This window comes from Crocodylus siamensis, chromosome 5 (genome assembly GCF_052110815.1).
Source record: "Crocodylus siamensis isolate JL-2025a chromosome 5, ASM5211081v1, whole genome shotgun sequence".
In the NCBI taxonomy this organism is placed as follows: Eukaryota; Metazoa; Chordata; order Crocodylia; family Crocodylidae; genus Crocodylus; species Crocodylus siamensis.
In genome coordinates this window covers 80754783-80769702 of record NC_143399.1, presented here as the reverse complement: position 1 = coordinate 80769702, position 14920 = coordinate 80754783, and the positions used below count along the sequence as shown (strand labels likewise).

At 43.2% G+C, this 14920-nt stretch overlaps 1 protein-coding gene across 16 annotated transcripts in view; it reads left to right on the top strand.

Annotated features, from left to right (window-relative positions):
* TNS3 (tensin 3) overlaps nt 1-14920 on the top strand; it is a 505358-nt gene that overhangs the window by 188520 nt on the left and 301918 nt on the right. For 14 of the 16 annotated variants that reach the window (XM_090049504.1, XM_090049500.1, XM_090049503.1 and 11 more), the window contains one exon: nt 9828-9939. In XM_090049504.1, coding sequence (XP_089905630.1) covers nt 9828-9939 — 112 coding nt within the window. Of the gene's footprint in view, nt 1-9827; nt 9940-14920 lie in introns of those variants that run through there. The other 2 variants (XM_090049506.1, XM_090049507.1) reach the window with 2 other exon arrangements.

The window sequence follows — 14920 nt, the reverse complement described above, 5'->3', positions numbered from 1 at the left end:
TGAACCCTGAGGGACACCACTGGTCACCCTCCACCATGATGACTCAGTTCTGTCAGTCAGTACTCTCTGGGTCCTACCACGGAGCCAGTTACCTAGCCACTGGAATGTAAAGTAGTCTTGGCTGCATTTTCCCAGTTTTTTCATGAGGACTTTGTGGAAGACCAGGTCAAAGGCCTTTTTAAAGTCCAGGTATATGATATTAAGCTTTGTAAGCACAGAGTGTGGGGGCCACGTGCTGCTACCACACCCTGTGCAGTGGGGGACAGGGTGCTGTGAGCCACCACAGTTCATGCAGAGGGAGCCTGAGTGCAACTGATGCAGCCAGCACAGTTGCGGGGGATCCCAGAGGGGCCACCCCTTCATTGTCTTCCCATCAATGTGCAGCCCAGGGGCCGTGCCAAAGTTGAACAAACCTGTCTTAGGATACTTTAGGATACCTTAGGCTAGAGAGCAACAGAGCATGTGAAATTTAGGTGGCTATACTGACTAGAGTGCAGGAAGTGACATACACTTTTGTTGTGATGTCATCAAAGGTAGGTTGTCTCTGGAGGTGATGGAGCAGTTACTTGGAACCTCATGACAGTTGAAATGAAAAAGTTAGGGTTTGAAGAGTGGTGGATGGGGTGAACAAAAGACATGAAAAATGGATATTTAAAAAAAAAAACCACAAAAAGAAATAAGCAAACATATATATTTTGTTAAATTAACAAGACAAAGTACTTTTTTAAGCAACGTGTAGTTAACTTGTGATGCTCATTACAAGAGGTTGTAGAGGCAGATAGCATAGCTGGATTAAAAAATGCAGCAGACAAATCCTTGGATGATAGATCTATTAATAGCTATTAAACAAAGAGTCAGGGATATTGAGTTAGAGATGCCAGAAGGCATGACTAATAAATAGGAAATAGATCACTCCAGATCAGTGATTCTCAACCAGGATGTTGTGAGATCCTTTTAAGGGTGCCATGCATTACGTGGCTTGCAAGATAAATACAGAGATTCAAATAGTAATCCATGGTGTCAAAAACATTCAGTTCAGTTGTGGATGGTCTTTCTGCATTCTTTGCAACTGAAGAAGTGCTTTATTATTTTTCAACAAATGAATGAAAGCTAAGGACTGGCATTTTTCAAGTGGTCCATTGAGTCAAACAAGGGGTGATTTAAGTCTGAAAAGTTTGAGAATCATTACTTTAGACCGTTTAGTTTTTTCCCTCAAAAGCAGTGCTTCCCAGATTTTTGATACCTGGGGTACACTTTTCTGGATTAGAAGTGGTGACACACTTCACTGTTATGCTCAAAAAGGGGTGGTGGGTAGGTTTTCAGAAAAAATATGGAGAAAGGCCTACAGGCTAAAAAAGTTGAGAATCACTGCTCTATCTAGTGCCAGTTAAGGATAGTGCCAATTAAGGATATGGAACTTCACCCTGCTGGGCTTTTTCCACGGTCTGCCCCCTATGTCCTCTGGTCTGTACCTCAGGGGGAAGTGAACACTTAACCTCCTCACATGGGAGGATCTCATGGCACGCTTCTGTTGTTCTTGTAGTGCGCTAGTATGCTACAGTGTACCTTTTGGGCATTGCTGTTCTACTGCTGTTGTTGGAGACATGGCACTGGGCTAGATGGACATTGGTCTGACACAATATGGCATTTTTTATGTTCTTTGTGGAGTATGTCCTCAGAGTGGAGAACACTGCTGATTTCATAATAGCTGAGTGGAAGAAACAGGAGATAAGTAAATGAAACCTCATTGTTTTGGGCAAAGCAGAATGGCTTTCATCAGTATGGTCCCTGGCTGATTTTGCGAGACCACACAGAAAATGAAAAAATGCAAAAATTAATAGCTTTGCCAGAAGTTCTTCACAGTCCAGTGAAAATAATAATATTACATCTTGGGATAGGACTGTTAACTCAACATTGAAGAGTGTGGAGTGACTTTGTCTGGGGTTTTTTTTCTCTAGTCAAGACATGAAAATATCATCTGTAAAAAAAAAAAAAAAAAATTTTAAGTCAGTGAAATATATTGTTTTACTTGACCCGGTTTGCCTGAATAATTATGGCTTCCCATGACATTTGCTGAAATTTAGTGATGAAAACTCAGTAGGTAAATACTGAGTTACTACACAGTCATTTAGTACTTGTATAAACAAGTACTAAATGATTGCACAGTAATTGAAGTTACTGCAGAGTAGTGCCACTAAACAGCTTTTTCATGATGCAGTCCCATCACATCATACTTTCTGCCATGCAATGCTACTATGCAATCAGCATCTCATGCAGATGCGGACATGAAGAAATACTGCCACTTGTAATCCTAATCCATGTAAAGAATGAACGTTTAACTATGGTAACTTGGACTGATTTCTGAAGTTTTCGAATGCAGTGTGATTTTAAACATGTTGCCTCCAGTCCCATCCATGTATAGGGTTGACAGAAAATAGTAGAGATGGTAGTATTGGTTAGGTGGACAGGTTCAGATAAGCCATCACTGGGTGCAGAGGCTGTCAGTCCTGCTGTTCAGTCCCTACTGATCAGTTAGCTAAATGTGCATGCCCACCGCTCTCAGCAGTTGGTGTTGCTCATCTCTCTGGCATGCAGCTGCCACTGTCTCTCCTCATAGTAATGTGATTTTTTTTCTTTTAGTTTCTCTCTATCCCTTTCTCTCTCGTGTTCCTCTTCCTTTCTACTGGCTGTGTCTTCTGTATATTATGTTTCTGTTGGGTTTCTAAGTGGACTTGGGTGGCGAAGTTTGATTCTGTTCCACCCTGCTTATATTCCTGAAAAATCCATTCATGCATCTGCTTGTGTAACACACCATTATCTAAACCTTAAGACTAATAAAGAAAAGAAGCAAGGAGAACTCATCCACTTTTTGTATTAACAATTTTTCATGGACTTAAGCAGTTTGGAAAAGTGCACTGAATGCCACAGTTCACTAAGACATAGGTGGAACAGAATTGGCCTCTTTCTGTTTCAGTATTATTTTGTTTTTTCCCTAGAAATGTACATTCTGCTTAAACCTGAAAAGCATCTGCTGGCAGCATTGTGATCTCGAGTCCCATGACTTTACTGCCTTGGGCTGTCAGAGTCTAGAGCACAAGACTGGGCTGGCAGGCTGCTGTATGAGCTGGCACCCCTTCTATGCATTAACTATTTTGTGGCTTCATTAAGGACTGTCAGTAGTGGAGGGAGGGAATATGCTTGGATCTAAATTAAGATGTGGAGGCACATATGTTGTCTTGTTGGTACTCTCCTGCAGCCACAAGAATCCATGTATGGTGGTCAAGGGTAGGATAGGGATTCTAGATGAAGATGGACTCTAATAAAGTAATCAGAAATTCTTGTAATATATAAAGTCTGAGCATGTAAGCCTGAGGGTTGTTTGTTTGTTTGTTTTACTATCTGTGCTGATATTTTGCTTTGAAAACAAAAGATGAAACTTAGTAAGATATAGTCTTGACTTTAGTTTTCTTTATAAGGACCAAATTTTGTTCCTTGGATGTGTGGATACATGCTAACTGACTAAAAAAAGTTAATTCCTTTCCTTTTCACAAGTCTTAGAAATGACAGAACTGGTTAGTTTAAAACAAGTGAAAGTTCAGTTTCATCACTGGTTTATATGGCTAGGGACCTACCCAAGTCGAGACTGCAGACTGGCAGTTTTGTGGCCTAATCATGGCACAGCCATCATTTTTGCAGGTTTCATAGCTTCATAGATGTTAGGGTCAGAAGGGACCTCAGTAGACCGTAGAGTCTGACCCCCTGCATAGGCAGGAAAGTGTGCTGGGTTCAGATTACCCCAGCCAGATGCCTATCTAACCTCCTCTTGAAGACCCCCCAGTGTAGGGGAGAGCACTACCTCCCTTGGGAGCCCATTCCAGATTTTGGCCACCCTAACTGTGAAGAAGTTCTTCCTAATGTCCAGTCTAAATCTGCTCTCTGCTAGCCTATGACCATTATTTCTTGTGACCTCCAGGGGCGCTTTGGTGAGCAGAGCCTCACCAATTCCCTTCTGCACCCCCACGATTAATTTATAGGCAGCCACAAGGTCGCCTCTCAACCTTCTCTTGAGGTGGCTGAAGAGGTCCAGGTGCCCTAGTCTCTCCTCATAGGGCTTGGCCTGCAAGCCCTTAACTATATGAGTGGCTCTTCTCTGGACCCTGTCCAGGTTATTCCACATCCCTCTTGAAGTGTGGCGTCCAAAACTGGATGTAGTGAGCTGGAGCGTCCAGGCTAGGAATGAGAGTCAATATAATAAAACAATGGAGAGCATAGTTCAGTTCTGGAGCCTTGGGATTGAGGAAGCAAGGCTGTAGTTGGAGATGTGGGATCAGAGGCTGGATGGAAACTAAAGACCTGGGTATGTAGAAGGGGTTTTATTCCCCCACCCCCTTTTAATTGTTGAAGCATTTCTCCATTGGTGATTACTAATTTAATAGCTGACCATCTCATTTTTAAATTGACAAAAAATAAATAAGCCCATGTGTAAGCACTTACTTCATACTACATATGTTTTTAATGTCAAGAATAAAAGGTAGGCCACATGTATTTTATAGTGGTCTGAAAACAGTATTTGAAAGTGGTCTGAAAACTGCTAGATTGCAGTTCCACACTACTCGGAAGAATAGTCATTAGCTCCTGTGGACTCATAAAACTGTGCAGTGGACTACCTGTGATCTGTTAGGAAATTCAGCCTCAAAGAATGTGGGATGTAAAATTGGGGAGGACTTGCATTCATCTGCTGACCACACAAATCCACATTGGTATTGAAAAGCTTGTTGTCAGCCTTGCCTGCAGGGCTCTTCAGCTGGGAGGTAATAACCTTCTGTGAGTAGGGGACTGGGTGGCAGGTTAGGGAATCTGGTTTCTTTTTCTCACTCTTTCAGTAACCTTCTGTGTGATGCTTTGTAGTTCAGTTCTCTGTGAACTTTCTTTCTTGGGCTCCAGCAGCTTCCTGTTCCCATATACTCTTTCTGTTATGTGTTTGGCAGTAGTGTACCTACAGGTGGGTGAACAGGACAAGTACCCCAGGTGCTGCTTAAAGGCGGGTGGGGGGTAGGAAACGCTTTATCTTTCTTTCTTCATAACTGTACCTTTTACCTTCCTTGCAGCAGCTCTGGCAGGCAGGCAGGCACAAAATGGCTAGGAGGACAAAGCAGCAGCCATGGGATGGACTGTGGACAGAAGGAAGTTGTTGCTGGGGGGGAGGTGGGGGAGTGGGCAGAAGTTGGAAATACTAACCCTCCTGTTGGCTTTTCATCACCAAATTTTGGCTTTAAATGACCACTCTGTGCACTGATCAGCAGCCAGTTCTCTATTAACCCCTGCAGCAACAGCAGCTTGCTCCAGGTGCCAGTTCATCTCTGGTGTTTAGCATAGTGCCTGGTGCTTTGGAATCTCAGCTCCCAAGTGCTGTAAAAATAACAGGAACAAATATCCCTGATCTTCCATGAATTGTTTGAAAAGAAGAACGAGTGGTCCAGAGGAGGGCCACTCGTATGGTTGAGGGCCTCCGTGGCCAGGCCTATGAGGAGAGGCTGAGGGATCTGAATCTCTTCAGTCTCTGCAAGAGGAGACTGAGGGGGGGATCTTGTGGCTGCCTACAACCTTATCAGTGGCCATCATCAGGGACTCGGGGAAAGTCTGTTCACCAGGGCCCCCCTTGGAGTCACCAGGAACAATGCCCACAAGCTGAGGGAGGATAGGTTTAGGTTAGATATTAGGAAGAACTGCTTCACGGTAAGGGTGGCCAGAGCCTGAAATAGGCTTCCCAGAGAGGTGGTGCTCTCACCTTCCCCGGGGATCTTCAAGAGGAGACTGGATAGGCACCTGGCTGGGGTCTTATGACCCCTCCCACCCCCAGTGCTCCTTCCTGCCCGTGGCAGGGGGTCAGACTAGATGATCTGTGCAGGTCCCTTCCGACTCATTGATTCTATGTTGTTTAAATGGTAATTTTCCAAGGTAGGTTTCCACTGAAAATCCTTGTATTTTTTCCCTTGGTTGTGCTTGTTTGTTTTTTGTCTCCTTTTTGTATTTTAATATTGTCTGGTGGGATGACACCATGTTATGTCACATTGCAATGGGTGGCTTCTAGCGGAGACAGTCTTGTCACATTTCCTGCCAGTACAGTGAGATGGAAAGACCCCTTTGGTTCACTTGACAGAGCAGCTGTCATCATGCCATGTGTTCCTGTTTCATTCAGCTGCTTCTCTGAAAGAGGCAGTAGGATTTCTGTTACTTATAGAGCACTTTCTGGGAGCTAGAAAAAGGGTTCTTTTTTCACCTTGAGTACTGAATTTGTGTGTGTGTGCGTGTGTGTGACCTTAGCCATGTCACGTAGTAAGTGGTAGGTAGGCACTGTCATGACAACTGCTCCTCCCCCTAGAGCTATGGGAATAATCTAAGATACTGAGAGGAAAAAATAGCCTTCACTGTATATAAAGTTTCTGCTAATTGTTATGAAAGGAGCAACTCATGTCATATGGCCAGATTCACATAGGCTTGTGTTAAAAGCAGTATGTGTTTTTTAATCATGTGCCAGCAGCATACTTTCTAACAGATAAGCCACATTCAAAATTAACAGAAGATCTGTGTGCTTTGTTTTGCTTCCTATTTCAGAAAGTATTATCCAGTTTGCGCACGGTGTTCTGTTGTAAAGGAGCATTGTGAGTAGGAATTTTGATATAGCCATTATGCTCAAATTGCTTCTGTTCTAAAATCCATTGTATATTACTGGTAGATAACATCTCATTACTTGGCCTATGTACACAGTGCAAAATTAAACTTTTTTTCTGATAATGAAATCTGAAGTGAACATGACACGATGATTTAGAAAAGAAAATTGGGAATATTTTCCTATGTGGAAAAACTGTCTAAAGAATTTTGAGGCACAAATAAAAACTCTTTGGGTTTGACAGTGTAATTTCCTGTCATCGTTATATCTACATTTTGAAATTCCATTTGAGTTGAGCAAAAATCACCATGATGGGATTTTTTTCTCCTCAATTTTCTGTTGTGGTTGCTAGTAACTGGTTACTTTATGGGACTGTACCATGTAGAATTTAAATAATAAACACCGGTGAGGATTTTTTAAAAAGTGACAAAAGTAAAAACAAATAATTCATAACAGAGAGGCTAGGGGAAATGAGTTATCTGGCATTTCCCTTGGCCGACTTTTCTTTCTCTTTGCCATTTGATTTAGTTTGATGTTACTCCACAGAAATAGATATATGGCTTACCTCTGCAAAGTTTTTGTAATTAGGGGCCCTACCTCATCATAAAGAGCTCTTTTAAGTCATTATTTAATTGAACTTTTCTATGGGGCTTCCCATATGAAGAGGTCATGGGGTATTTCCTTGGCCCATAAAAATAGAAGGGAGAGCAGGGAAAAGAACTTTGAGAGGGGTGTATGCTTTTGGAGGTGTAATTACTAATCGTTTCAGCCTCTCCTACCTGAAGAGTTGCTGCCCCAGCAACAGCATTTGTGGTAGCAGCCTGGGAGCAGGAAAGTGAGGAGAGTGTTATTGTTAGCTCATTTTTTCCTGAGAGAGAGAGAAAAATCCTTGCTTCAAACAGTAGCTTTCAAGCAACCTTGGAGAGCACAAGAATGCACAGGCAGAATCCCAGGAAACTGAAGCATCAGTTTGTGAGTTGTTTAAGAAAGTAGGGGGAGCAAAAATCAAGTTTTTGTGACATCAGGCGGGAAGTGAGCAAAAAGTATGTTGGATTAATATGCTTCTACTTCTGTGCTAAACTGCTTTAAGTATTTAAGACTGAGCCTACATGAAAGGTCTGAGAGGCGGAAAGCACTAGGACTGTGCAAAATTTCACCTGGTATTTTGTTTTGAACCTGTTTTGATGCATTTTGAGCTCAAAAAAGTAAAATCGAAACCAAACAAAAGCCTTTGAAACAGCTTCAAAATGAAACAAGGGAAATTGAAACGTTTTGAGTTTTGAAGCCGGCTTCAGTGCTGGTCCCAGCCAACAGCACCCACCTCCTGTCATCTGGCGGGCAGATTGGGAGCCTGCACTCCTGGGAGGACTCTGGTACAGCTCCTTCAGCCCTCCCAGGGTTGCTGGCAGGCCCTTGATTTGCCTGCTGGATGCCAAGAGGCTGGCTTTCCCACCTGGGGCCAGTGGTCTATAGGACATACTTTGTCTGTAGACCAGGGAAATTCAAATTATGGCTGTCCTTGGGAGGTCTTGCAGAAGTCTCCTTTCTACTACAACAATGACACTGTTCCTCCACAGCCCTATTCTACCTATCAACTATCAACAATAAAAAAAAAGAGAGGACATTATTAAAAAACAAAAATCTGTCCCAGGAGTTCTCCATGAACTACTTGGCTATTATGACTTGTGCCTGGTTGCCAACTGTCCATAAAAAAATAAACCTAAAACTGCTTGCCTGCAAAGTCTGTAGGAAAAAGTGAGCTGTTTGTAAAAGCACTAAACAGCTAGAGCTTGGTTGAAGTTCTATGTCTGAGCAAGGCTGGGTGTTGGAAGACAGCAGAGCAGTGTCTGAATGGAGTGTTCCTGGAGCATTCTATTAGGACTTTGTAGTCTGTAGTCCTCTCCCACCCCAGCCACGTGCTGCTGCTTTATCTGCCAGTAACACTTCTCACCTCCTATTTAGGCAAACAGTAATTCTTCTTTGTGGTTCTGTGCTGGGATGGGAGAACAGGGATAAGGCTGAGGGGAATGGGGATGGGGAGAATGGTTTGGGGGTGAGGAGGGACCCTTGGAGTGGGGGCATCCAGATATAAAACCACTGCTGTAGTCGAGCAGGATTGCTAACCCAATATTTTTTTTAACTGATAATTTGCAAACTTTTTACTGATCACCAAACTTTTTTACTATGCTTAGTGTTTACATTTGAACCTGACCTTATCCAGGAAAAGAGAAATTTACACTATGTAAAGCATCTGTCCGTAAAAGCGTATATCAGTAATGCACAAGGAGAATCCAGAAGATAATTATCTTTTAATAATTTCAGAAATGACTTGAGATGGTTAATAGATGCTTCTTAAAGGTGTGCTAGGAGAACTTCATGTAGTTGTACCTTGGGAGGAAATCTGGAGAGCTTTATGTCTCTGTTAGAATTCTGTTAGGTTTCATAACTATAATATCTGCATATTCTCTAGGTAGGAGAAGCTACATGATAGAGATGTCAGGAAATGTTTTAATCATCTCTCCATTTGTTTGGGAAGATCCCATGTGTGGTCGGGGCATTTTAAGTATATTGTTTCAATTATCATGCAACATTCTTTGGAAGTAATTCTAGTTGCCTATCTTCACAAAATAATCACATCAGTTTAGTTTAACATGGGATTTTTAAAAAAAAATATAGTGAAAGCTTTGGGGAAAGCTGTGTGAACACACTTATTTTTGGTTTAAGCCAGATACCTTTTGGCTTGGGCACTCTTAAATAGAAATAAGACTGTATGAACAGTCTTCTGCACCAGCTGAACTATATTAGTTTAAATGGCCAATATAGCATTTTTTAATATTTAACTGTTTGATTTCACATCAGTTAAATTAAAGCAGTGCAGCTTTCTTGTGTAAACGTGGCATTAGGTTAGTAGATTGCTTTTTTGCCTTACTTAGATGACTTGTTAGTGGTCCCATATAAAATTGAATGATAGAAATTTCTACTGTAATGATCAAAATGCCATATTTTGCAATTCATGTACTATGTGCAGGGTGATTTAACAGAATAAATGTATGATTTTTACATTGGGTGACTACTTAAGTATTTTATTTATTACATTTGTAGAGTAGCACTTAACACTTGGTAAAAGCTCTGATTGTTTTTTTCCCCTCTATTCCAGCCTGAAGAAGTAGTTTTGAGTTCTCACACTTTCAGAAATAAGATCTTTAAGAAACCCAAAACCTGTAATATCTGCAAACAAGTTATTGACAGCCAAGGCATTTTGTGCAGAGGTGAGTAGCACAGCATGTACCCTACTTATTGCCTTGCTATTTAAAACATATTTATTGTATATTTGTACCATCTTGCCAGACATTAATAACTTCCCAGCCAGCAAATAACTGCGTACCTTAAACTGCCCAGAGCATTCAGCATTATGCTTCACTTTTATGTAGCAGCTGGTTATTTGACTTGTATAAATTAGCCTCTATTTAGCTCTGCCATTCAGGCATGAACCAGAATAAGATTGTCTGTGCAAACTCTGTGTGCGTGTATGTGTGCATGCATGCATGTGAGAATGAGTGAGTAGGTACTAGATGTCCATGGAATTTAGCCTGCAAATTAGGAAGTGACCATAAGCTCAGCGAGTCATGAAGGAATTTCTCCACATAAATTCTTCATTGAAATTGAAGAGCTGCCATTTTTTATAGTTGCGTTATGTTCTCATATTTCAGTTCTGCAAAGCAATCTAATCATTCATACAGATGCAGAAGATCATATCTCTGATTCCAAATGCAAAAGAGGGGTTAGCTGCATCTGGCATGGTTCTCTGCCCTTTAACACCGTTTCCTCCACCGTCCCTCCACAGGCCCAGGGGTTCTCATAATGAAAAAGGCAGGGAAGCGTAATGGTGAGTGGAGTGGAGAAAAGGACAGACCTTTTTCATTTTCTGTACACAAGCAATACATTTCGGAGCAAGTCCAGCATGAGGCCGTGCTTACTTCAGCCTTTCTATCTAGGGGTAACACCTGAGGGAAGTTAACACCTTTCAGCTGAATTGCCAGGTGATCATGTTCAGGGAGCCAGTTTTGGGGGACATGAGAGAAGCCTATCATTTTTGCATAACTGGCTTACATAATTTGCCTGGGTCCTCCTATTTCTGGAAATGAAACTGTTCTGCCTGCTGGGGAGTGCTGTAGTCCTGCCCTTCTCCTATGGAGCAATTCGGGAAATATTTAGCACAGGGGCAGGCAAAATATGGCCTTCAGGCTGAATCAGGCCTGCCAGGATATTCTGTCTAGCCCGTAGGGCCCCTAAAAATTTTATAAAATTAATTGTTATCTGCCCCTGGCTGCCTGTCAAATAAGATTGGTGCCAGCAGCAGCAGGACCCAGTGGGAGCTGGCAGCAGGATCCAGCAGCTGACCAGCTAGGCCTGTCCAGCTTCACCCCGCCCCCTCCCACCCTCAGCTCACAACCGGAAGCTTCTGTGGCTTCTGGCTTTGTGCCCCTGGGGCTGTTCCGTGCCTCCCTCCCTCTGAGTGGAAAGGAAGCCTTTGTGATCTGGCCAGCAGTCAGGAACTGCATGGTGCTGGCTGGATAGGAGGGAAAGGGGGGCAGAGGGAAGTGGCAGTGGTACAGGGAGCAGTTGGGAGGGGGAGTGGTTCACAGGAAGCAGTTGCAGCGTGAGGAGGCTGTGTTAAGCAGTGGTGGTGTGGGGAGCGGCAGAGGGTCCACAGGAAGCAGCGGGAACAGCAGCAGGGGGGTTGCAGAAAGCGGCTGAGAGTGATGGGTCGGCCATGGGGCTCGTGGCGGGGCAGGGAATGGAAAGGAAAGTGGTGGGGAGAGTGATAGTGGTGGTGGTAGCAGCTGGGAAGCGGTGGCAGGCAGGTGTGTGGGAGAGAAAGCTGAGAAATGGCAGGGGAATTGTGGCAGTGGCCAGGAGCACAGCCCCCATGCCAGTGCCCTGGGGCTGGCAGGGACCCAAGGCGGGGCGGCAGAAGCACGGAGCTTGGGCACAGGGTCTGCGTGTCTGCATCACGTGAGACTCGCATGCAGTCAGTGAGAGCTGCACACAGTGGAGCTGGTAGCCTGGCCGGTGTGTGTGAGTGTCTGTCTCTCGCTCTCCCGCACCCACCATACCCACACCCCACCACAAGCATGCCCCCCACATACACTCACTTACTGCGCACACACAATATACAGTAGGACTTTATTTTGAGCTCTTATGCAATCACCTCTAGATACACTTTGCAAACACACAACTTGGTACAAAAATATATTAAAATTCAAATAATTTATAGAAGATGTTTATTTTTTTGTATATTATTTGTGAGGTTTTCTGATTTCAAGATTGCAGCACCCTCTCTCCCAAAAGGAGTACTTCCTGGGCACGGGGAGGGACTTCTGGCAGCAAAGTTCAGGGGTTAGGGGACGGGACTTCCAGTCCCAATATGGTGACTGGCAGCGGGGCAACTGTCAAGGGGTGGGGCTACCCATGTGGACCTCGACAGCTCACCAAAACTGTGTAAGCAGCCCTCCACCCAAAATAATTAATTGCCCACCCCTGGTTTAGTATGTCTTTCTACCTATGGTGCCATACTGCAGGCTTTTACATCCTGGGGTTTCATTCCCCCATAATTTCAGCTGCTTAACTTCTGGTACTCTGTACTAATAAATAGAGGTACACCAATGGATTGGTTCAATATTGGATCAGCACCAACATAAAGAAAATTGACTGTAACACATACTGACCTGATGTGGCCGATAATTTGGCTGATAAATGCCCGTGTGTGCGTGCAGCCCCCTGTGGTGGAAGGGGAGGAGGAAGGGAAGGAAGGGGCAGAGCCATACCCCCTGCAGTGAGGGAGGGCTGGGGCTGGGGCAGGCATGGGATGGAGCTATGGCTCGTCTGGGAGTGTGGGGTGGGGCATCTCCCATTGCTGTGCATGCCCCAGGAGGGCATGGGATGCGTGTACCCCCAGATCTGCACGGGGCAATGTGGGAGCTGCAGCTACGGGCTGGGGCCAGGGCCATACTGGGCTTTTGCTAGCGGGGGCTGTCCTGAGCTGTCATTGGGGCAGGCAGTGGCAGCCTGGGATGGGGTTATGTGGGGGGGCTGCAGCCAACCCAAATTTAACTGTAGCCCCCACTCCCAACCCTTTCTCCCAGCGCTGCCACTGCCTGCCTCTAGCACAGTCTATCCCAGTCCCACTAGAAAGAGCACAGCACAGCCCCAGCCCCAGCCTGCAGCTGAGAAGCATGTGGCAAGAGTGTGCATGATGCAGGGGCAGGTACAGAGTGGGCAAGGGAGCAAGAGGTAGGGGTCTGGCCCCTTGTCCCCTGTAGCTGCTTTCCCTACCATAACAATGAGGGTGGGGAGAGGAGGGAATTAATTTAAGATGACTTTCCACTAATTAGATTTTATACATGGAAAATTATAACAGATTTATAATTTAACCTGTATAGAATCTAATTTTGGAGGGGGGTCATTTTAAATTCAGTATTGTCTTAGATTGAAGTAAATTCAGTAGCTGCCGTGCTGAAGGCAGTATTTTACGAATAAAATAGTTCTTTCATTCTGTGTCCTAGTCCTTGTTTTATGCAATATTAAAGCTCCCGTTTGGAGCTAACGGGAGATTTGGGTGTGTAGCAGTTGCGAGTTTAGGACTAGTGCTTGTGATGGTGATAGAAACTCCACAAACAGAAAAACACACATATTGTATCCCATTTGCTCTGCATGATTTTTAATGCATTTTCATTAGAGGAATGATATAAATTGCACACATGCCTTGTAATTCTGTTTTCTTCTGTGAAAATTGATTTTTTTTTTTTGATGGATTTTCCCTCTTGGATATCATCCCTAGACCTAGTAGGGGGAGTTTTCCAAGGGCAGAAATAAATGGCCACAAATTGTCTTATAACCACTGGAAGATATAAAGGAATTTTTATAAGGACAGAGGATGTATGGAAAGGGTATAAAAAATCATAAACAACTTAGCATGAGTTTTAGCCCTTGCAGCAGCTTCAGATCAGAAAGGTACCAGGGTGGGTTAGAGCCACCTTATCATTTCTACTTAAAGACTGTGTCTTCCATAGGCAGGTTACAACATTGCAGACAATGTTTTAAACTAACTTTTCTCCCCATTCCGGCATGCTATGGATTTGATTTGGACAAGGAAGAAAAACTGTCCCTCAGGGACCTGTATTTTGTCATAAAGCGTGTTGTTTTCCTGTTTCTGAATCAAGGTTCAAATATTCGTGTTTTTTTTTTTTAAGTTTTCAGGAGGATCCCTGCAGACAAGTTAACTCAGCTCTTCCTGCTACTGGTAATGTCTTGCAGAAGGGTTGCATATAGAATTATCCCATTTCATTGCCAGTATTTTTTTTCCCTATAATTGCTTTTTGTTTATCTATAGAAGATGCGTACCCTTGGCACAAACCCCAAACCGTCCTAGGAGTTTAATTTATGAAGAATCAATTTGTTTCTCAATTTATACCATGAACTTGTATTAAATAAATGCATTAGAGGGTTTGGATCATAGATTGCCAGTTATTTTATCCATGCAATTAAAATTATCTCAGAAATCATGACACTCTTTATAATGACAAAAAATAAAAGACCCAGATTGTTGTAGGGCCAAATCCCAAATTTCTTACTTAAATAAATTCCCTCTGAAGTCTCTAAATAAAGGTGCAGCCAGGAGTGCCGCCTAAACCAGTGAAGGTCCTAGGTGAGACTGAATTGGTAGACAAGAAATTACTTCCCTTATGGGATAGTTCCTTTGGTAATTGATGAAAAAATCTTGTTTAGTCTTCAGAAAATAATAGCTCTTTTTTCAGACTGTAAATTCCTAACAGACTAATATTGTATCATTTGAAAGAAAGAAGCTTGTTGAAGGAAGGTTGGGAATGGGGAAGGCTCTAGGTTGGCTTGTGGGTATTGTGTTTATCTAGCAATGAATCATTTGTTCTTTGTAAGAAAATAACCACCATAATTTGGTGTTATAATGCACCCGTAACTTTTCCTGTTACATAAAGTGCATTCATTGTTAGTGAGTGTGGGTATGTTTGGCTTTTCCTTAAGGTACCTTGTCTTTTTCATATCCTGCTCTGAATGGATCATCTAAAATTCCCTCTGGAAAGTGAATGATTGACCCATAAAGGGACACTTGAGTGATGATATCACCCTGTCCTGGTAAACTTTAGCCTACCTCAGAAAAGCATGCTCAGTTAGGGTGATTTTAATTGTTTGTATAGAGCTCACAGCACAAAA